Source organism: Buteo buteo, chromosome 29 (assembly GCF_964188355.1).
Source record: "Buteo buteo chromosome 29, bButBut1.hap1.1, whole genome shotgun sequence".
NCBI lineage: Eukaryota > Metazoa > Chordata > Aves > Accipitriformes > Accipitridae > Buteo > Buteo buteo.
In genome coordinates this window covers 3,014,080-3,031,599 of record NC_134199.1, presented here as the reverse complement: position 1 = coordinate 3,031,599, position 17,520 = coordinate 3,014,080, and the positions used below count along the sequence as shown (strand labels likewise).

Here is a 17,520-nt window from a genome sequence, read left to right as displayed (position 1 = left end):
TGCGCTAGGTGGGTGTTAGCCAAGGGTTCTGCCAGGACACCTATCCAACAGGTCTACTGTTCATACTTGCATAGTGTTTAATTTTCATATGTTTCACATAATTGAACTAGAAATTGTTTCTACACAGCTAGAAAACAGAATTATTTTACTATTTAACATTTAAAAACTCAAACCTCACTGTTTTGCACATGAGATTACGCATGCTTGTGCAAACCAAAATGCTAGTCTCCTAGCTACATTTCTCTGCTGCTAAGTACCAGTAGCAGAGCATAAACCTCCTAAATTTCACATACGTTATTTTCACATTACCTACTTATGTAATTTGGTGCAAATCACTTGCAAAACATCAGTCCCAAAATAAGAGTTATTTTAACTTTTTCTTTCAACCAACTCCTTGGTTTTTAATCACCTATTAAAAGGTTTTTCATAATGATTTTTACGTGTTGATTGCTGGGGGGGGGGGAATTGCTTGATCAGTGTTGCTTCAAGTGATCTGATTGTCTCCTATTTTGAGGGAATTTAAAGCTAGATTTGTGTTACATAATTCACACATCTAAAGTACTTATGAATATTCAAAAGCATAATGCAGGCTGACAGGGAAGGCAGAAAGACCATAATATGAACAATCCTCTTACCAAATAAAACTGGATAAGGAGAATACTTAAAACCTAAAAGGCAGTACATTCAGAATACACTAAATAGAGACTGTTTTCATGCAATGTTTCTTCTAGAGCGGAGTCACTGCAAAAGAAATTCAGTGAGGCAACCTAAGAACTGAAAGTATTAGAAACCAGATAGTGTCTGATTTCTATTTGTGAAAATCATTCATGGATTTCCAAGCTACACTATCAATAAGAGCCATTACATCTCATACTTCAAAGAAGCAATTGCTGGCATGACAAAGAAACTCACCCTGACTTAGTACACTGCAAAACTTAGTAGATACTCTCCCTGTGTTCCTTCCCCAATTGCAGACTATTTCATATATAACAGAATTAGCACAGTTTTACAACAGCAGCAAGGAAGAACTAGACTGAGTAGCCTATGCAGGGGGTTTATAGCCAAGCATAGCACTAAGCCCTGATGCACAAGGAACCTCTTTACCTCTTCTGCTAAGGAGTTAATGGGCTGCTGAAGGCAGAATATGAATGTTTCCATTGCTCAGAAAAAACTACAAGTGATGATTACAGTTTTAATAAATTCTTGTTTGATCCCTAAGTCTGTGAAAAAGTAAGTTCTGGAGTCTGTCAGACATGAAGAACTTGAAGCTGTGAGTCAAATGACCCCAAATTTGGGATCCTAAGGCAAGTTTGTTCACCCATCTGGCACATCAGATGTCAAGATAATCCTGACAAACATGTGCATCTTTGAGCACTGAGTTGGTTGATCCAATTGATATCAATTGAGCTGATCTCAGTTGTTTTCATTTCCCAGAAAGTTTTCCTATAGCTTTTAATGGGAGACAGTATCAATAAAGCACCAGGAGCAGGTAGGCACACAACTTCTTCAGGGCATTTAGAGGTACCTTTGAGAACCTAGATCTAGTTGCCATGGTATTGGTAGGGGACTGCAGATTTTTGCTTCAGTGGAATGAATGCACACAGCAACGCTTCCATCTTTTCTAACGTGCTCTTCACATGCCCTCCCACCTTTTCTCTACCTCCAACTTCTCCTTTTGTGTCACCATCATTTCTCAGGCCAGCAATTTCCTCTGTCTTTTTCTCCTATGCTCCATTGTCCCTACCCTCTCCCTGTGCATCCTCTTCCTCCTACTGTATTTTTTTCCACATTTCTCCATTATGGGATTTGTGCGTCTCAGTGCACCAATACTGTCATATTTGTATACCAGACTAAATGCCAGAATAGAAGCAATCAACAATTAAGATGCTTGTGCTTACTTTTACATCTGATATTCAATATAATTCAGCAACACTGGACCAGGAGTGCTCTGCTGGTAGCTATAAAAATGTTACCAGCCTTAATTCAAATGTACATTAGCTAGAAGATTAAAGACTGTAACCAACCACTTTTCATATTAACCTTCTGTCTGGCTATTTCAGTAAGCAGACATTGCAATGGGAATGTCTAGATTTAATATTTCAGATGGGATAGCTCAATGCAAAAAGACATGAAAAGCGGCAGAACCAAGGAGTATCTCGGAGTGCAGCAGAACTCAGATAAACCTATCATAGAATCATAGAACCATTTAGGTTGGAAAACACCTTCAAGATCATCGAGTCCAACCATCATCCATGCCCACTAAACCATGTTCTGGAGTACCTTGTCTACGCACTTTTTGAATACCTCCAGGGATGGTGACTCAACCACTTCCCTGGGCAGCCTATTCCAATGTCTGACAACCCTCTCAGTAAACAAATTTTTCCTAATATCCAACCTAAACCTCTCTTGCCTCAACTTGGGGCCATTTCCTCTCGTCCTATCACCAGCCACCTGACAGAAGAGACCAGCACCCACCTCACTACAGCCCCCCTTTAGGTAGCTGTAGAGAGTGATAAGGTCTCCCCTCAGCCTCCTCTTCTCCAGACTAAAAAGCCCCAGCTCCCTCAGCCGCTCCTCATAAGACTTGTGCTCCAGGCCCCTCACCAGCTCCATTGCCCTTCTCTGGACATGTTCCAGCAACTCAGTGTCTTTCTTGTAGTGAGGGGCCCAAAACTGAACACAGGACTTGAGGTGCAGCCTCACCAGTGCCGAGTACAGGGGAACAACCACCTCCCTGCTCCTGCTGGCCACACTATTTCTGATATAGGCCAGGGTGCTGTTGGCCACCTTGGCCACCTGGGCACACTGCTGGCTCATATATTCAGCCGGCTGTCGACGGCTGTCAACCAGCACCCCCAGGTCTTTCTCTGCCGGGCAGCTTTCCAGCCGCTCTTCCCCAAGCCTGTAGCACTGCATGAGGTTGCTGTGACCAAAGCGCAGGACTCAGCACTTGGCCTTGTTGAACTTCATACGATTGGCCTCAGCCCATCGATCCAGCCTGTCCACATCTCTCTGTAGAGCCTCCCTACCCTCGAGCAGATTGACCCTGCCTCCCAACTTGGTGTCATCTGCAAACTTGCTGAGGGTGCACCCAATCCCCTCATCCAAATCATTGATAAAGATATTAAACAGAAGGGGGCCCAACACTGAGCGCTGGGGAACACCACTTGTGACTGGCCGCCAACTGGATTTCACCCCATTCACCACAACCCTCTGGGCTCGTCCATCCAGCCAGTTTTTCACCCAGCAAAGAGTACACTTGTCCAAGCCATGAGACACCAGCTTCTTGAGAAGTATGCTATGAGAGACAGTGTCAAACGTACCTATTCAGAATAAAGCATCTGCTTCAGGTATGGAGCTTTGATAAAAAAACCCATCAGTTTAATGAAAAGGGGGTTTTATTTGGGGAGGGTGGGTTGCAAAGTGAAAGTCACAATACATACAGTCTGTTTATTTGGGTTTTCCTTGCTTAATCATGATGGACTGCTTACTGATAGTAATATCATAACAATGAAAAGAAAAATGGTTTAAGCAATCCCACACCAAAGATAATGACTGAGTAGCTTAGAACACCCTCTTCCATGTGTCCACCACTTCATGGTAAATGAATGAAAATCTCCTCAGAGGAGATTTCACAGCACTAGCATAAAAACAGTCTTAAAATACCTTAGGAAAAGTAGCTGAAGAAGAAAGTACTTCAGGGATGACCTCTGAGAAGCACAAGAAAGAATAAGCTTATTCTGTCTAGAGAAAAGGTAAATGCTAAAGGATATTGGCAAGTTATTCTGGCATTACACAAAAATGCTTTTTTGAACTGTGTTGTCCTTTAAAAGAGAGGCATTCATTTATGGTCCATAGAAAATTTCAACCCCCAAATCTGAAAACCCCTGAAATTTTGATTTTTAGAGCAGCCAAAGTTCTAATAGCTTTCATGTCTAAACATTACAAACAATTTCATCTTAAAAACAGGATAAAAATTAATGAAGTGTGCTGAATCTTTTTATAAAGTAGAAAAATAAGAACAAATCTTTGAGGAGATATAGCACATAAATCCTTGCTTCTGCAGAGAAATGCAAGAAGATGGATTAATTCCATGAGCAGCACAAGAGAACAGAAACAGAATAAAAGAGGTGACTGAAAATGAAAAAAGGCTAAGGAAACTGCAAAGACAAAAGACCCTTATTTAAATTCCTCAGGTCCAATAATAAGTAGTGCATGACAGTTTGTCAGTAAGTGTGAGCAACACACTCGAAGGAGGAGTCATGTGAGGACTTCTGATACCTCCACAGATGAAGGTTGGTAACAGACAAGTAATTTCATCTTTTTCATACATGTCACATGGGCTTCCACATCAAATGGGCAGGTGCTCTGCAGGTGGCAATTTCATCATCAATTAACTGTTCAGTTCTGGCAATTCATTTGGTTCAGACTCAACACCAAGCCTTTAAGTTCCTTTTAACACAGACAGAGATTTCTCAGTCCAGTGCCTGGCAGGAGACTCCTGCTGACTGCTCTCCAACCACCGCTCTACGTTATTAGGGACACCGGGAGGCAAAGGGAACAGGAGGCCTAAGACAATGACAGGAGCTACAGAGTGCTGCTCTCCATGCAACTGTACACCTACCACATGAAATAACAAATGAAAAAAATCCACACAAATGACCAGCGGTGCAGGCTGGAGAGGCTGGAGTGTTTCAACTGCTCAATGTCACTTAATTAAAATTGTGTGCTTGGGTACAATCTTTAAATCACTTTTCTAATTAGGAAATGCGCTCTGGCCCAGGTCATTAGCTGCGCAACGTCAGCAGGGTACCAAAACAGCTTTGAGTCTAAGTGCACTAGAGATTAGTCTCATTATTCAGCAATGGACTCTCAATCAGAACAAAAATTCCTCCTAAAAACATGCACCTAGTCAAGGAAAGGGCTCCAGGAATCACTCCTCAGTACTGAACAGTACACGGAGTGCTAGATTAATCTAATTACATTGCTGTTGCTTTTTTCCGGCAAGCTATCTAACAAAATACACAGCGATGATAAATAAAAGAATTGACTCTCACTTCTACTACAGAAGATAATTAAGATTTGTTTGGTGGAACAAAAGACAAATCAGGCTTGAAAAAAAATCAACATAATTTTCAGTGGTTTTTGACAGTTGGAGAGAGTGTGTATTAAAATGGATTAAATGTAATTATGCTCATTACTTCTTCCTCTGTTGATTCTGAAAATGACATGCGATGATAAACTTTAGGACAACATGCAGCATCATTTTGGAGCAAACTACTTTTTTTTTCCAAGCACCTAATAAATGACACACAGTTTTGCTTCATCAAAAAGTAGCCAAAGGCAATGAAGCACCAGCTGAAAAGCAGATCAAGACTGACAGAAGAAGTGAGAGAAATACCCTGGTGTTCCAGGCTGGCAAGAGACTAATCTGAAATGGATTAAACAGTGCACCATCTTTTTAAAATAAAAAATATAAAAGTCCCCGCAGTGGTATGGAAATAGGAGTGCACCAGCAAGTCTCTTGATTTAGTTGGGACCCAGATTCTTCATCCTCTTTCAGTTACCAAGTCCTGGAGCCTGATTTTGAGCACTGATATCTCATAATGACTTCAAATAATAGTTTGGACTCCAGCACTCCTGAAAATCTGCATGTAAAAGAGACACACGCATAGCCTCCTCTTCTACCAAAGCAACAGCTTCTACAACAAAGCAGTCATGGCTACTTGAGTCACTGTACTGCTGCCCACAAAGAGATGGTTACAGTCTCATCCTTTAAATATTCTAAGGTTTTTCTGATACTCCAATGTTCTGTTCTTAATCCCCATGCTCCCTCTCCAGTTCTGAAGAACAGCTGTCAAATGTACCTTTTTTTCACCTTTTTATTTTTGGTCTTCCCAAACACTCCCTAGTGAAGAGATTTAACAGACTAATATACGGGAAGTGAAATGAAATGATCTCAGGATACTTTCAGGGTTAAGCTCAAGCTATAGAACTAGATTTGACAGGTAAACTTCATGCTGGTTTAAGCTAACACAATGTATTTAACAGATACAGGGTTCAGCACAAGTAACTTGATCACTTGAGGTCATAGTTAGAGACACCCAAGTACAGACCACCAGACATGGCAAGAACGCATTCCAAATGCAGAAGACCTGATGGCATTTTGCTTGTAGCATAAAACACGTCTCAAAGACGTTTCCAGTTCTGATGCCTGCTAATGCATACTGCATATAACAAGTGATAGAAGTGTGCAGAGAAAAACCACATCTTTTTATCACAAGCTTTTATACTCTATAATTCTGCACAATGCTGAAGCACTGCTACCTGCTGATCCTAGTAAATGAAAAGCCAGACCATATGGGTAGATTTCCAGGTGTCTCACAGAAAGAAGGAGACAAAGGAAAATAAAAAGTGCTCTCCATATTCTAAGCATGAGCACAGCCCTGAATGACAAAGGCTTTTTCTTTGTCTTATTATCTTTTAACAAAAATCCCCTGAAGAGCTGTACGCCAACTCATTACTAACTTCTGTGCATGAATTTATAAACAGTTTCAGGTAGCTCAGTTCAAAACATTTCTACTTTCGGTATTAAGTCTCAAAGGCATTTGAACAGAAGGGCAAAATCAGATTTTAGGCTTCATTTCAAGATTATGGTTTAATTGAGGACTTTTTTTTTGGCCAGAAATATGGGGAAGAACTAGAACATCATAAAACAAGACACATGAAAATATCAAGCTGACTACAGATTAGAAGTATGTGAAATAACATCTACAGAGACAGTGCTTATACAAAGGGAGGTTAATGGGAAATTGGTTCACCATGATTAACAAGTTGTCAAATGCCCATGTTACCTTTTAGAAGACAGGTTATTTTATCCCTCAAGCAAATACTGCAGCAAAGTATTTGAGACTTCTCAACAGAATACAGTATGCCTTTTCCTATGTCCAAGAAATGATGGAAATTACCATATTTTCTCCAGACTGCAGAATGGCCTGAAGCCTGGTTATGAAGCCCCCTGTACATTGTACTGTGCAGCTTAGACATGCAGGAAAAGAGTGCAGGCAATCATCAAAGGGGAGGCTTCTCAGCACCTTCAGTTCTATAGAATGACAAGGCTTTCTAAAAAGATACCTCACAGATGCAAAAGAGACAGGTTATAGGAGAAGGGGGACCATAAAGTTACTGAGCCTTATTTGCAGCCCAAGTACAGGTCACAAAATTTTACTATAAGTAAACACAGGTATGTATACTTTAAAGGGGAAGGCTAAAAAACTTGGGGTCAAACTACTTTGTTTTCACATCAGTAGACACATACAGACACAGCAAAAGCAAAACATGCAGTCACAGCCAGATAGAAGGAACATTATGCATAGCTCTGCCATATTTCTGCCAGGAACAAGAGTAAGTTGTGTTGACAAAATAAAACATGATCTGCATATGAAAGATAGGACAATCCAGAAAGAGGAAGTACTGGTTAACTCAAGGTATAGCACACCCACCAGTATTAAGGTCCAAGGGGTGATCATTCACTGAAACATGTTTTCAATGAAGAACAGAAGATACACTGGGTAATGACTGTGAGAAGGATGAAAAGCCAAGTTAAACATGAAGCTACAGGAAGCTGAATGAAAGGTTGGCTGAAAGCACTGCAGTCCAATAAATACCCAAAGAAAAGTATGGAGCAAGATGAGATACAAATACAGATTATCCAGCAGGATACAAAATAGAGAATCGCACTGAACTGATACAATTCAGCAAGTCAACAGAAAACAGAATTTCTGTCAAACAAAACTGCAGAGTATGTGAGAGAGGATTCCAGCATATCTGATCTTTTCACTGATACGCTTTGCTGTTTTCACTGAAGAGGGCTACCATGAGGAAATTGAAGAGCCTTGTGCTGCGAAACCCTCACACATCAGTTGCTGGCAGACGATAAAAATAAGTGCCTAACAACTCTTAGCACATACATTGTATGTAAGAAAAGAAAAGGAAGATTAGAAATGCTGAAAACATTCTTCGTGAGCAAAAAACATCAACTGAAAATGAGTTCCGGGAGTCAGAGACTGGAAAGGGGCATCACTACACTGGTTTAACTTCACTAACTCAAAAAATAAAGCTGTATTATCACGCTTGTCCAAAAGCAGTCACACTTACTGGATTGTCAATAAACTGCCAGTCACTCAGAGCTGGCTCTACAACTAGTAAAGTGCTGCTTTGGCAAAGGGGTATTAAAACATTTTTGTTATAAAGCCAAGAACTACAGGATATACAGGCTTGCTGAGCATTTCTAAGCTGTCTTACCTCAAACATCTCTTGCTCTATCTGCCGATGGTCATCCAGGAGCTGCTCCATGTAGGTCAGATTACGGAATTTTTCTAGATAACTACTGTATTGTTTCTGCAGTTGCTTCTCAATCTTCTCATACTCATCCATAAAAGCAGGACTGGAGAGAACAAGCACAAACTACTCAGCAAAATATTGACCCTTATATGCAGAATTCTGAAATAAGCATTTTTGGTTTTGCAGCTTCCTTTCCATGTCTACTAAACCAATCTAAAAGGACCTTTGTTTTTAAGGTTCCACACTACTTCAGAGACTAAAAGCATAAGACAAAAAACTTCATTAAGCTATCCTGCAAAAATTACATGTAGCAAAGGAAAGGTTATTGTGTATCCACTACCATTTCCTTTCAAACAGGCAGAAAGGCAGCATTTTGGCCCCTTTAGCAGGCAAATCAAAGTTAATTATCCTGCTGTTTTATGACTTCAAAAAACTAGCTTGTAGCACGGCTGGTAAATCACCTACTTCGCTGGAGATTTACTTGCTACAAAACTGTGCTGTGTCATTACAAGCGTAACTAGACTTAACACCAATAAATGATGATGTCCTTATACTACAGAGCTAACCGTTGCACCCCAAAGAACACTACTGCTGCTTCACATTTACACTTCCTCCAAACTATTACTGATCAAAACGTGTATATGAATCAATGTCATTCCTTCCACCAATCATTTTTCTAATAGTTCCTTTTTTTTTTTTTTTTCATATTAGGTCAAAAATAGAGCATGATCTTGTAGATTGTATAAACTTGCAGTTTAATTAAGGGCAAGAAATCAACCTAAACTGTGAATCTGAACATCTTGATTTTATGGCAGGCTGTATCACTGCCTAGAAGAACTGATCCTAATAAGGGATGCATAATGAAGTTTTTTTTTTGGTGGCTAAGAATGCTAGAAGCCTCTGGAAACAGAAGGAATGTTTGCACCAGCTGCCATTTTCAGGAGAACTGACTGACACAATCTATGTTTAATGACAAATGAAAAGACAAGACTTGGTACCTGATAATTTTGTACAGCTCAAGCAGCAATTAAGCAACCCCAACAAATAACATTCTGGCCACTTTTAACAGCCCTGAAATTCTGATTTCAAATACATGGTTATTGAAAAATGAACAATTACAATCCAGAGTGGGCATTTCTAGAGAAGGGAACCTCTCTCTTCCACAGGCCATCATCTCAGTCTCATTACAGACTTCACTCCTTGTCGCTCTAAGCATTAACAATGCACAGTTCCATCATTTATACTAACACTCATTTATGCAGTAGATAATCAGTTCATAACCTTTACCGAACACTTTGTAGAGTCTGTAGCCTCTTCTGGCTTCTTTCCAGTTCCAATTTTCGTTTTTCAATCTTGGCTTCCAAACTGGCTTCATCCAAAGCCACATTATTCAACATGTCTTTAGTCTTTTGGACTTGTTCCTAAAAGAGAAGGATGGTGAACCATGGCTTGCACTGGAATAATTAGAATTATCTTTCAGATGCTGAACATTCTTCTGTATAATCTCACATCTCATGTTATCAAATAACATTGTAACAATGAGCTAGAACATAAACTGGCCAGACAATGAAAATTAAAAAGTTCTTTGTGGCCAGGATAGTGAACTAACTGGACATTTACAAATTTAAAATACCTGATTTTTTTTCCAGACATTCTAGAAGAAGAAAAGAAAAAAAAAGCCATGGCTTGCCCTGGGCTTTAGCTTTATTTTTCCTTCTCACTGCAAAAGCAGTAAAAGGTAGGAAGAAGCCTCCTCAAAAAAATCTGACATCTCTTGATGTGGAGTATCTGAATAAACACAGATGAGAAATGTGTTTACTTCTTGGTACTATTTTAGGGAATTTTAGGTTTCCATAATTTTCTTTTTTTCCTCTTCAAGATAAAGGTCACTTCTTTATAAAGAACTTACTCTATCTGAATATCTGCATCCTCTTCTAATTCTTCCTTTATCTATCTTTTCAAAATCTGGGAAGCATCCTGAACATTACAATATGTGCTACAGGAATCAGGAGGGGGAAGTGGGAATATTCCAGTTTATTAAAACGAGCTGAGTACATTCAGTGTGCTTAGGCTCAGGAAACCATGAGCATCTTTTGAGTGAGAGAGAGAGAAAGAGGACTTCACCCTTGCTGAAATTCCAGCAGTAACTGTAAGGTGCTGCTCAGCTATAATAAGTCATTTCATTAACTGGTCCAGAACTAAACCAGCTGAGGTATGTGTTATCGCTATTTCCCAAGAAGCCAATTGCTCTACCCTGCTGCTGTTAGTTTATTAGCACTACTGTAGAGAATAGCAATGCATAGTAACAACATTTAGAATTCATGTAGACGGTGAGTAGGAGCAGAAACATAAGGAAAAAATCGCTTGGAGTATCTATTGATTATGCATTGGCTGTTTAAACCTGGAACTCCACTCCTTGTAATTATACAATTGGACTGGACACAGTTTGCAGTTAAATAACTTGTAGTAATCACTAGGATTTAATTAATGGCCATACTTGCACAGAGGCTGTGAGTGCAGCTAATGGTTCAGAAATACAGGAACCCAAGCTCTTGAGCAAGGACAGTGTTGCCAAGTCTGGGAGAACCATAACGATGCACTGGCATGGCACTAATTAGCACAATGCCAGCTCTTCTCACCCCTTGGCCAGCTCAGCTACCCTGCTTCCAGAGCCCAGCTGCACAACTCCAGACGTACCAGTACATTTTGAGCTATCAGGTACACCCCTTGCAGCCCTGACTCTGCAAAGTTTATGTGGCTTAGACAATGAAGGTGGGATGTAGACTTCTGTGCTGATTTGGGCAATTTTTATCCCTCCTATAGAGCTTCTGGGGCTACTACTGAGCTCCTAACAGAGGCAGGGAATACAACTAAAATGTGTTTTCTCCCAAGAGAGAGACCAAGGGAGGCAGTTCTTTGATGCATCAACTGGAGGAATGTTTCTGCACATAGAACCAACACAGTTATGCAGTGTGACAGTGACAGCAGAGTGGATCTCAACATGTTCTCCTAGGTGCTGCTGCTAGCATCATTTACCCTTTCTGCTGCAGGCTGTGATTTCCGACTGCCAGCTCACAATCATCTCTGTGCCAACACCTCATTCACTCAGCCAGGAAAGCTATCAGTTTCATTTAACATGCTTGTTCACTTTGAACGCAACAGGTTTCCCAAATAAACCACAAGGATCATCAGTGACCATATTCATTACCATGACACAAGGAGTCATCACAAACTGACCTCTGCCTTGATGAACTTGTGTTCACACATCTGATGTTACCTAAAGACCAAAGACTGCACTAGCCATTAACTGAAGTTCAACATTACATTAACTAACCAGGTGCAGCACTACTTGGTCCAGCCAGCTGAAGGTGATGTGTGCTTTGGCACTCTTAACCAGAGGCTGTTGATAAAAAGAGTTATGTTCTTCTTGCAGGAGAGGAATGATGATTTTCCAATTAAATAAATACCATTTTGCTTACCAGAACACAGTCAATGGCAATTTTCATCATCTTCTCTGCCTCATTTATCTCCAAAGGTCTGGCAATAGATTCTGTTCTTGCTTCCTATGAAATAAAAATACATCAATATATTTAAACACTACACAAAGGAACTAATATATGCAGAACTGAGGGTGGTCAAGCAACAATGATACAATCCTCTGCATAACAAATGGAGTAGGATTTAGTGTTTATTCACCAAGGCTCAGATGATTTAAAGAACAGGAGATGATGAAAAAGTCAGTTAAGTGAGGCTGAGATTAACACTGAGCAATTAAGGCATCTTTTCAAAACAAGATAAGTGCTACTGTCTGAACTGCAAGTATTCTTGAACGCCTAGTTTTGGAAGCTGCACTGTTTATTACATGTTAAGCAAGTTATGCAACACAGCCCAGAAGATTTATCATCTTTACAACACGACCCGTGAAAGCAATAGTTTAGGTAGATGAGCACAGTATCACAAAAATTGTGGAGCAACAAGAACTATGAACTCATCTAACTCTGCCAGGCAGCTGGGACAGTCAGCAGGTGCCTCCTATGCCCATATGAAAATCAGATGATGCAGATGTATGGGTTTCTCTGATTCTGATAACCAAGTGGTTCAGACTCCTCAAAAAGAAACCACCCAGGGATCCTTCTTTAGATCCCAAAGGATGAAAAAACCTCTTCCACTTTCAGCAGCTTTGGGGACAGATGGGCTTAGGGGTATCCAGCATGCACTTGTCTGTAAGATGTCTTACAACACTGACCTGGTCATTATATGAAAACATTGGATTACTTGTTTGCTACTGGGAGGAGAGGAGGGAGATTTTTGCAGCTACATGTCCTTAAAATCATCTTATGTTGGCAAACCATTTGGTAACAGGTGGATAAAGATGGAAATAGCATCTCTCTAGAGAACATCTGACTAAGAATCTAAAAATGCTTTATACACATTGCAACAGGCTGTATCCAGGCTACTACAAGATGAATTCTGGAAAGCAGATACAATTACTTTGTTATGTTACCATGCCAGATACTCCAGATTGCGTAGGTAAGCAACTAGCACAGGCAGCCTAGCTTGCTCCCAACCAACTCAAGTTCAGGGAGTTGCACAGTGAACCCAACCAGGGAGCTCATCCAGCCAAAAGCAGCAGCTTTTTGTGCTGAGCTTATTCCTCTGCTGGATCAGTTCCCTGAACGAGCCTGCCACATGCTGCACAAAGGCTTTTTTTTCTGGCACAGGAAAAGAAGTAGAAGAAATATTATGTTGGGGATAGCAACAGGAGCTACATTTGTTGGTGGCAGTGACAGCTTACGCTGCCTAAAGTGCTTGTGAACATTCTCCTGTCCACAAAGAAATACAAGCTCCAAGCAGCAGAAAGTTAATTTGGCTGAAAATAAGATACAAAGAGTCTGCACAATACATATTCCTGAATAACTCCACAGGTAGACACTTTTGGAGGAAGACCGCACGATAATAGTGTAGCTCAGTAGCTATTCTGAGAACATTATGCATTTAACAAGCTCAACAAAATGCCTATTTATTTGTGATGACTTTGCCTGAACTGAAATGGCAGCCAGATCAGCCTGGTAAAGACACTCTCCTGCCAACTGTACTCGGTTCTTCTGATGGCAACAGTGAGATCTCTGCTGCAGAGCGAACATATTTAAGAAAAAATAGTTTATCACTCAGCAGGGGTAAGGAAATTATTTTCCTTCCCACTTTCAAAAGAGATAAAAGAAACATCAAGGACCTTAGTTTTTAATTATAAACAACTCCCTTATCAATTTCTTCTCAGTAGCCTGGTAAAACACCCACAGAACAGGCACAAGTCACTGCAGTGTGTGTTGGGTCAGGGTAGCTGATGGGTTTTAGATATACTTGTGAGGATCTACTCTATTAAGGTAGAATAATTTATACAAGTTTAATGTCTTTTCTTCTTCTACCTTTCCTCTACTACCCATGGAAGTTTCACGTAAAGACCACAGCCTTCATGCAGAAATCCACATCATTTTCTAGAACTAAGGCTCAGTCCTACAGTCACACCTGCTTGGAAAAATGTGTCAGGCCAATCAAGAGTAGTGTAAAAGCAGAAATTTGTATTTTCAGACTGCTGAATCAGGGCTAAACTGAAAAAGGAGAGTGTCAGGGCAATTAACCTCCTCACACCCCAACAGACCAAGAGGAAAATCCAAGTGGACTGTTACAGCTTCCATTACAGTGCACTATTATATTAATATATAATGGAAATATATTTGAAAAATAAATATATATTGAGGGTAGCAAAGCTGTTGAGAAATTTTTAATGGATGTTTGTAACAGCTTCCCTGGGTATCCGTCACTGGGCACTTTCCTGTTTTCCTATGAACACTCTCAAAGAGAAAACTTATTTTTAATATGTCTTTTCAGAAAAGACCTTGCAACTGGCCATATAGAAGAGGATTAAAAGGAAGGCAGATCATATTAGAAAAATAAATACCCCACAAATATTATGAAGACATTAGGAAAAACATTTACTTCAAAATACCAGAGTTGGTTAATTTAAACATTGTTAAGCCATTAGCAACTTAAAGAAAATTAATTTAACAAAACCACTTTGACTACCTCTGACTCCACACATGAGCAACTAAAGCACATTTTTCCACCAGCCCAACTCACCCTCACTAGTATTTCTTACCCAATATAAAATACTCAGTAACACAACAACTGAGATTTTTAAAACCTGGCTTTACACAAAGGCTCTTCTGTTCATGCTTCAATCTGTGGATACAAATAGGCTGTATACTTGAAGGCAAAACCAATTTTCTAAATTTGTCCAAATAGCAGGTATTACATTGCCACTGGCTGTACTCACAATTCCTTGTGCTCAAAAAAACTGCGCAAATGAAACTGAGCTGAAAAATATGGCCTCCTTAATTTTCTTTTAAAGTAATGTACTCTTTGCAATTAGGTGTACTAATCAGAATACACATTATAATACACAAGAGGTTTCCTTTAAATTAACCATTAAAAATAGAGTTCTCAGAAGAGATGAAAAATATAAAAAAAAATTATCAAGGCAAGAGGAGGTAAGAAGCAGAACAATTTAGGACTATGCCTGTTAATTACAACTTGAGAAAACACCTATATGCAAAAACAGAGAGGTATTCATGAACAAGCTGATTTTTTTACCTGCTTCCTGTTCAAAGTGTCCATGAGCTCCCTGGCTATAGCTTTACATGATAAATACTAATTAAAAATCAGGGAAGCCAAGTGTAAAATTATTTTTGATGAACTAAAGCTGACAGTTATTAAAGAAAACACATGAAGGCACACAAGAGACACTATTTGTTGGTATTATTTATGCTCCCTGGTTGGTCTAATATTTGGTGCTGCATGGAAGGGCTGAGACTTTAATTCTTCAAGGTTTGAACCTCACTTTGGACAAAACCAATTGGAAGTAGTAACAAATTAGTTGGCTAGTTTAGACTCAAAAACTTCGTTTTCTTCAGAAATGAGAGTATCATTACAAAGTAAGAAAGATTTCTAATCAAAGACTAGCTGACTGCCCAATCAAGCAGAACAGAGCACAGCCTGAAAGGACATTCCCCACAGGACATGGAAAGTTAAAGTGAAGCCAGTTTTGCCCAAGTTGCACAAGTTTTGGCAACAAAAGTCAAGATAAATTTGCTTAGAGCAAAACTGTACTGTAGTCATTTCAGGAAATAGCACTGGTCTTAAAGCCTTCAAAATTCCATCGGTCTGAAGAATTTACTTGTCTCAAATCTGCATCCCTGCTGAGCGACGGTCCCCTGGGTCAAACACCAGCAAGGGAGAAGGCCACAGCAGATCGTCAGAGCAGAAGCCCGAGGTCCTGTCCACAGGAATCGGATCAGCAGCCAGCCTTCTGGACCAGGCAACGAGCTGCGGTTCTGGCCATTTGCTGCAGCAACCACCTTTTGGTGGAGAAGTCAGCCTGACACAGGACCATAAGTTACCGTTATTCTCACAACACTCAGTTTAGTATTGCAGTACAGCTTCTTTCTGCCAAAAGACAACAAAGCAACTGGTTCACCTAACCAGAAGTTCTACCTCACTCAGCAAATAAGCATCCTGTAGGATACAAATACAGAGATAGTAACCTTATCAAACCTTCTTGCAGCTTCACTGCCAAACATCCAGGTAAACATGAAAAGGCTGGTTGAAATATAAAATGCAGAAACGCAGCACAGGACTTGCCTTTCCTGTCACTAAAGACCTGTTGCACAGAGGTCTGCAGCCGTAAGTTTTCTGGATATGGAAACACGTGGATCTCTGTGCCCCTCCAGGTTCATTAGGGAATACCTATCTTTTATTGGAAGTATAGTACCTTTTAGGGTATGTACACAATCTCTGAAATATGTGGTAATATGCAGGTAACTCCATTGCCTGAACAAATGTGTCCACTGTCATCTTCTAGGGACACCCTAAGTCTGTATTATATTTGCCAGCCCTCTTCAAATGTCTTGGACATCCTCAGACATCTGAAGTGAGACTAGGTCCCTATATTGCACCTTTATTGCAGATTAACAAAGCACAGTACAGCTTTGTCATCTTCCTGAATAAAAAAAAAAAAAAAAGGCAACTTACCACCCCCCCCTCCAAAAAACCGGCCCCAAAACAAAAAAACAGATAAAAGCTCCTGCAAGTTTGGATTTCAGCCCACTTGCATGTCAAATATAAGACAAGAAATATTCTATACTGACAATTAAAATTGTTGAGAACATAAGACAAAACTCTCGAAAAGCATCAAGTATTAGCAGTAAACACTACAGAGGGAACTGGTATATTGTCAAGTATCATATGGGCTCCACAAACCAAGTACTGGCAGAGTCAAGATATGGCTCCTAGCACCTTCTGACTTTAGCAGAAACTGGTAACAGCAGACAGCACCTTCTAGGTACACTGTACCTTTCCATTGCGTGCAAGGTGTTACAATCCAATTCAGAATCCTTATATGACGAATAATCTTTTGAGTCCATTCTGAAATCTAGAAGCACTTCCACGGACTCAGTTGTAGCTTGGCTCATTTAGCTTAAATGCCAGACCCAGAATGGGAAATAGCTGTACTATTGCTTGGCCTTCTGCTGAAACCTGAAGAGCTTCTCTGCAAGTCAGTCAACTGCCAAGGTAGCAGCAGTGGTGCTAGCACTTGTCTATACGTGGAGGTTCCTGCAAAGTGAACTAAGGTGCAAATTTCAAGCGCGCTTGCTACTTTGCATTGTCTTGCTGAGCAAACATGTTCATGTGCAAGAGATAAGCTATTCAACTTCATAGAATCACAGAATGGTTTGGGTGGGAAGGGACCTTTAAAGGTCATCTAGTCCAAGCCCCCTGCAATCAGCCGGGACATCTTCAACTAGATCAGGTTGCTCAGAGCCCTGTCCAACCTGACCTTGAATGCTTCCAGGGATGGGGCATCGACAACCTCTCTGGGCAACCTGTGCCAGTGTTTCACCACCCTCAGCATAAAAAATTTCTTCCTTGTATCTAGTCTGAAACTTCCTTACACCCCTGTTGATACCCTGTCCCCCTGGGTGCTGCAGTGTTAATGTGGAACACTGAAGTCATCCTAAATTCACACATTCCCTTGCTGCACAGTAATGTCACCATGCAGAAAGCCAAATACACTTACCAGACACAAAAAGCAGGGGCAGGAAGATGCTACCATCTCTGCAA

The 17,520-nt window shown here is 40.3% G+C and overlaps 1 protein-coding gene across 4 annotated transcripts in view; it reads right to left on the bottom strand.

The window, feature by feature from the left end:
* The window catches only part of CLUAP1 (clusterin associated protein 1), a 71,788-nt gene that overhangs the window by 37,582 nt on the left and 16,686 nt on the right, over positions 1–17,520 (bottom strand). For all 4 annotated transcript variants that reach the window (XM_075059485.1, XM_075059486.1, XM_075059484.1 and 1 more), the window contains exons 6-8: positions 11,823–11,906; positions 9,631–9,764; positions 8,305–8,446 (exon numbers count right to left, since the gene is read on the bottom strand). In XM_075059485.1, coding sequence (XP_074915586.1) covers positions 8,305–8,446; positions 9,631–9,764; positions 11,823–11,906 — 360 coding nt within the window. The remainder of the gene's footprint in view (positions 1–8,304; positions 8,447–9,630; positions 9,765–11,822; positions 11,907–17,520) is intronic.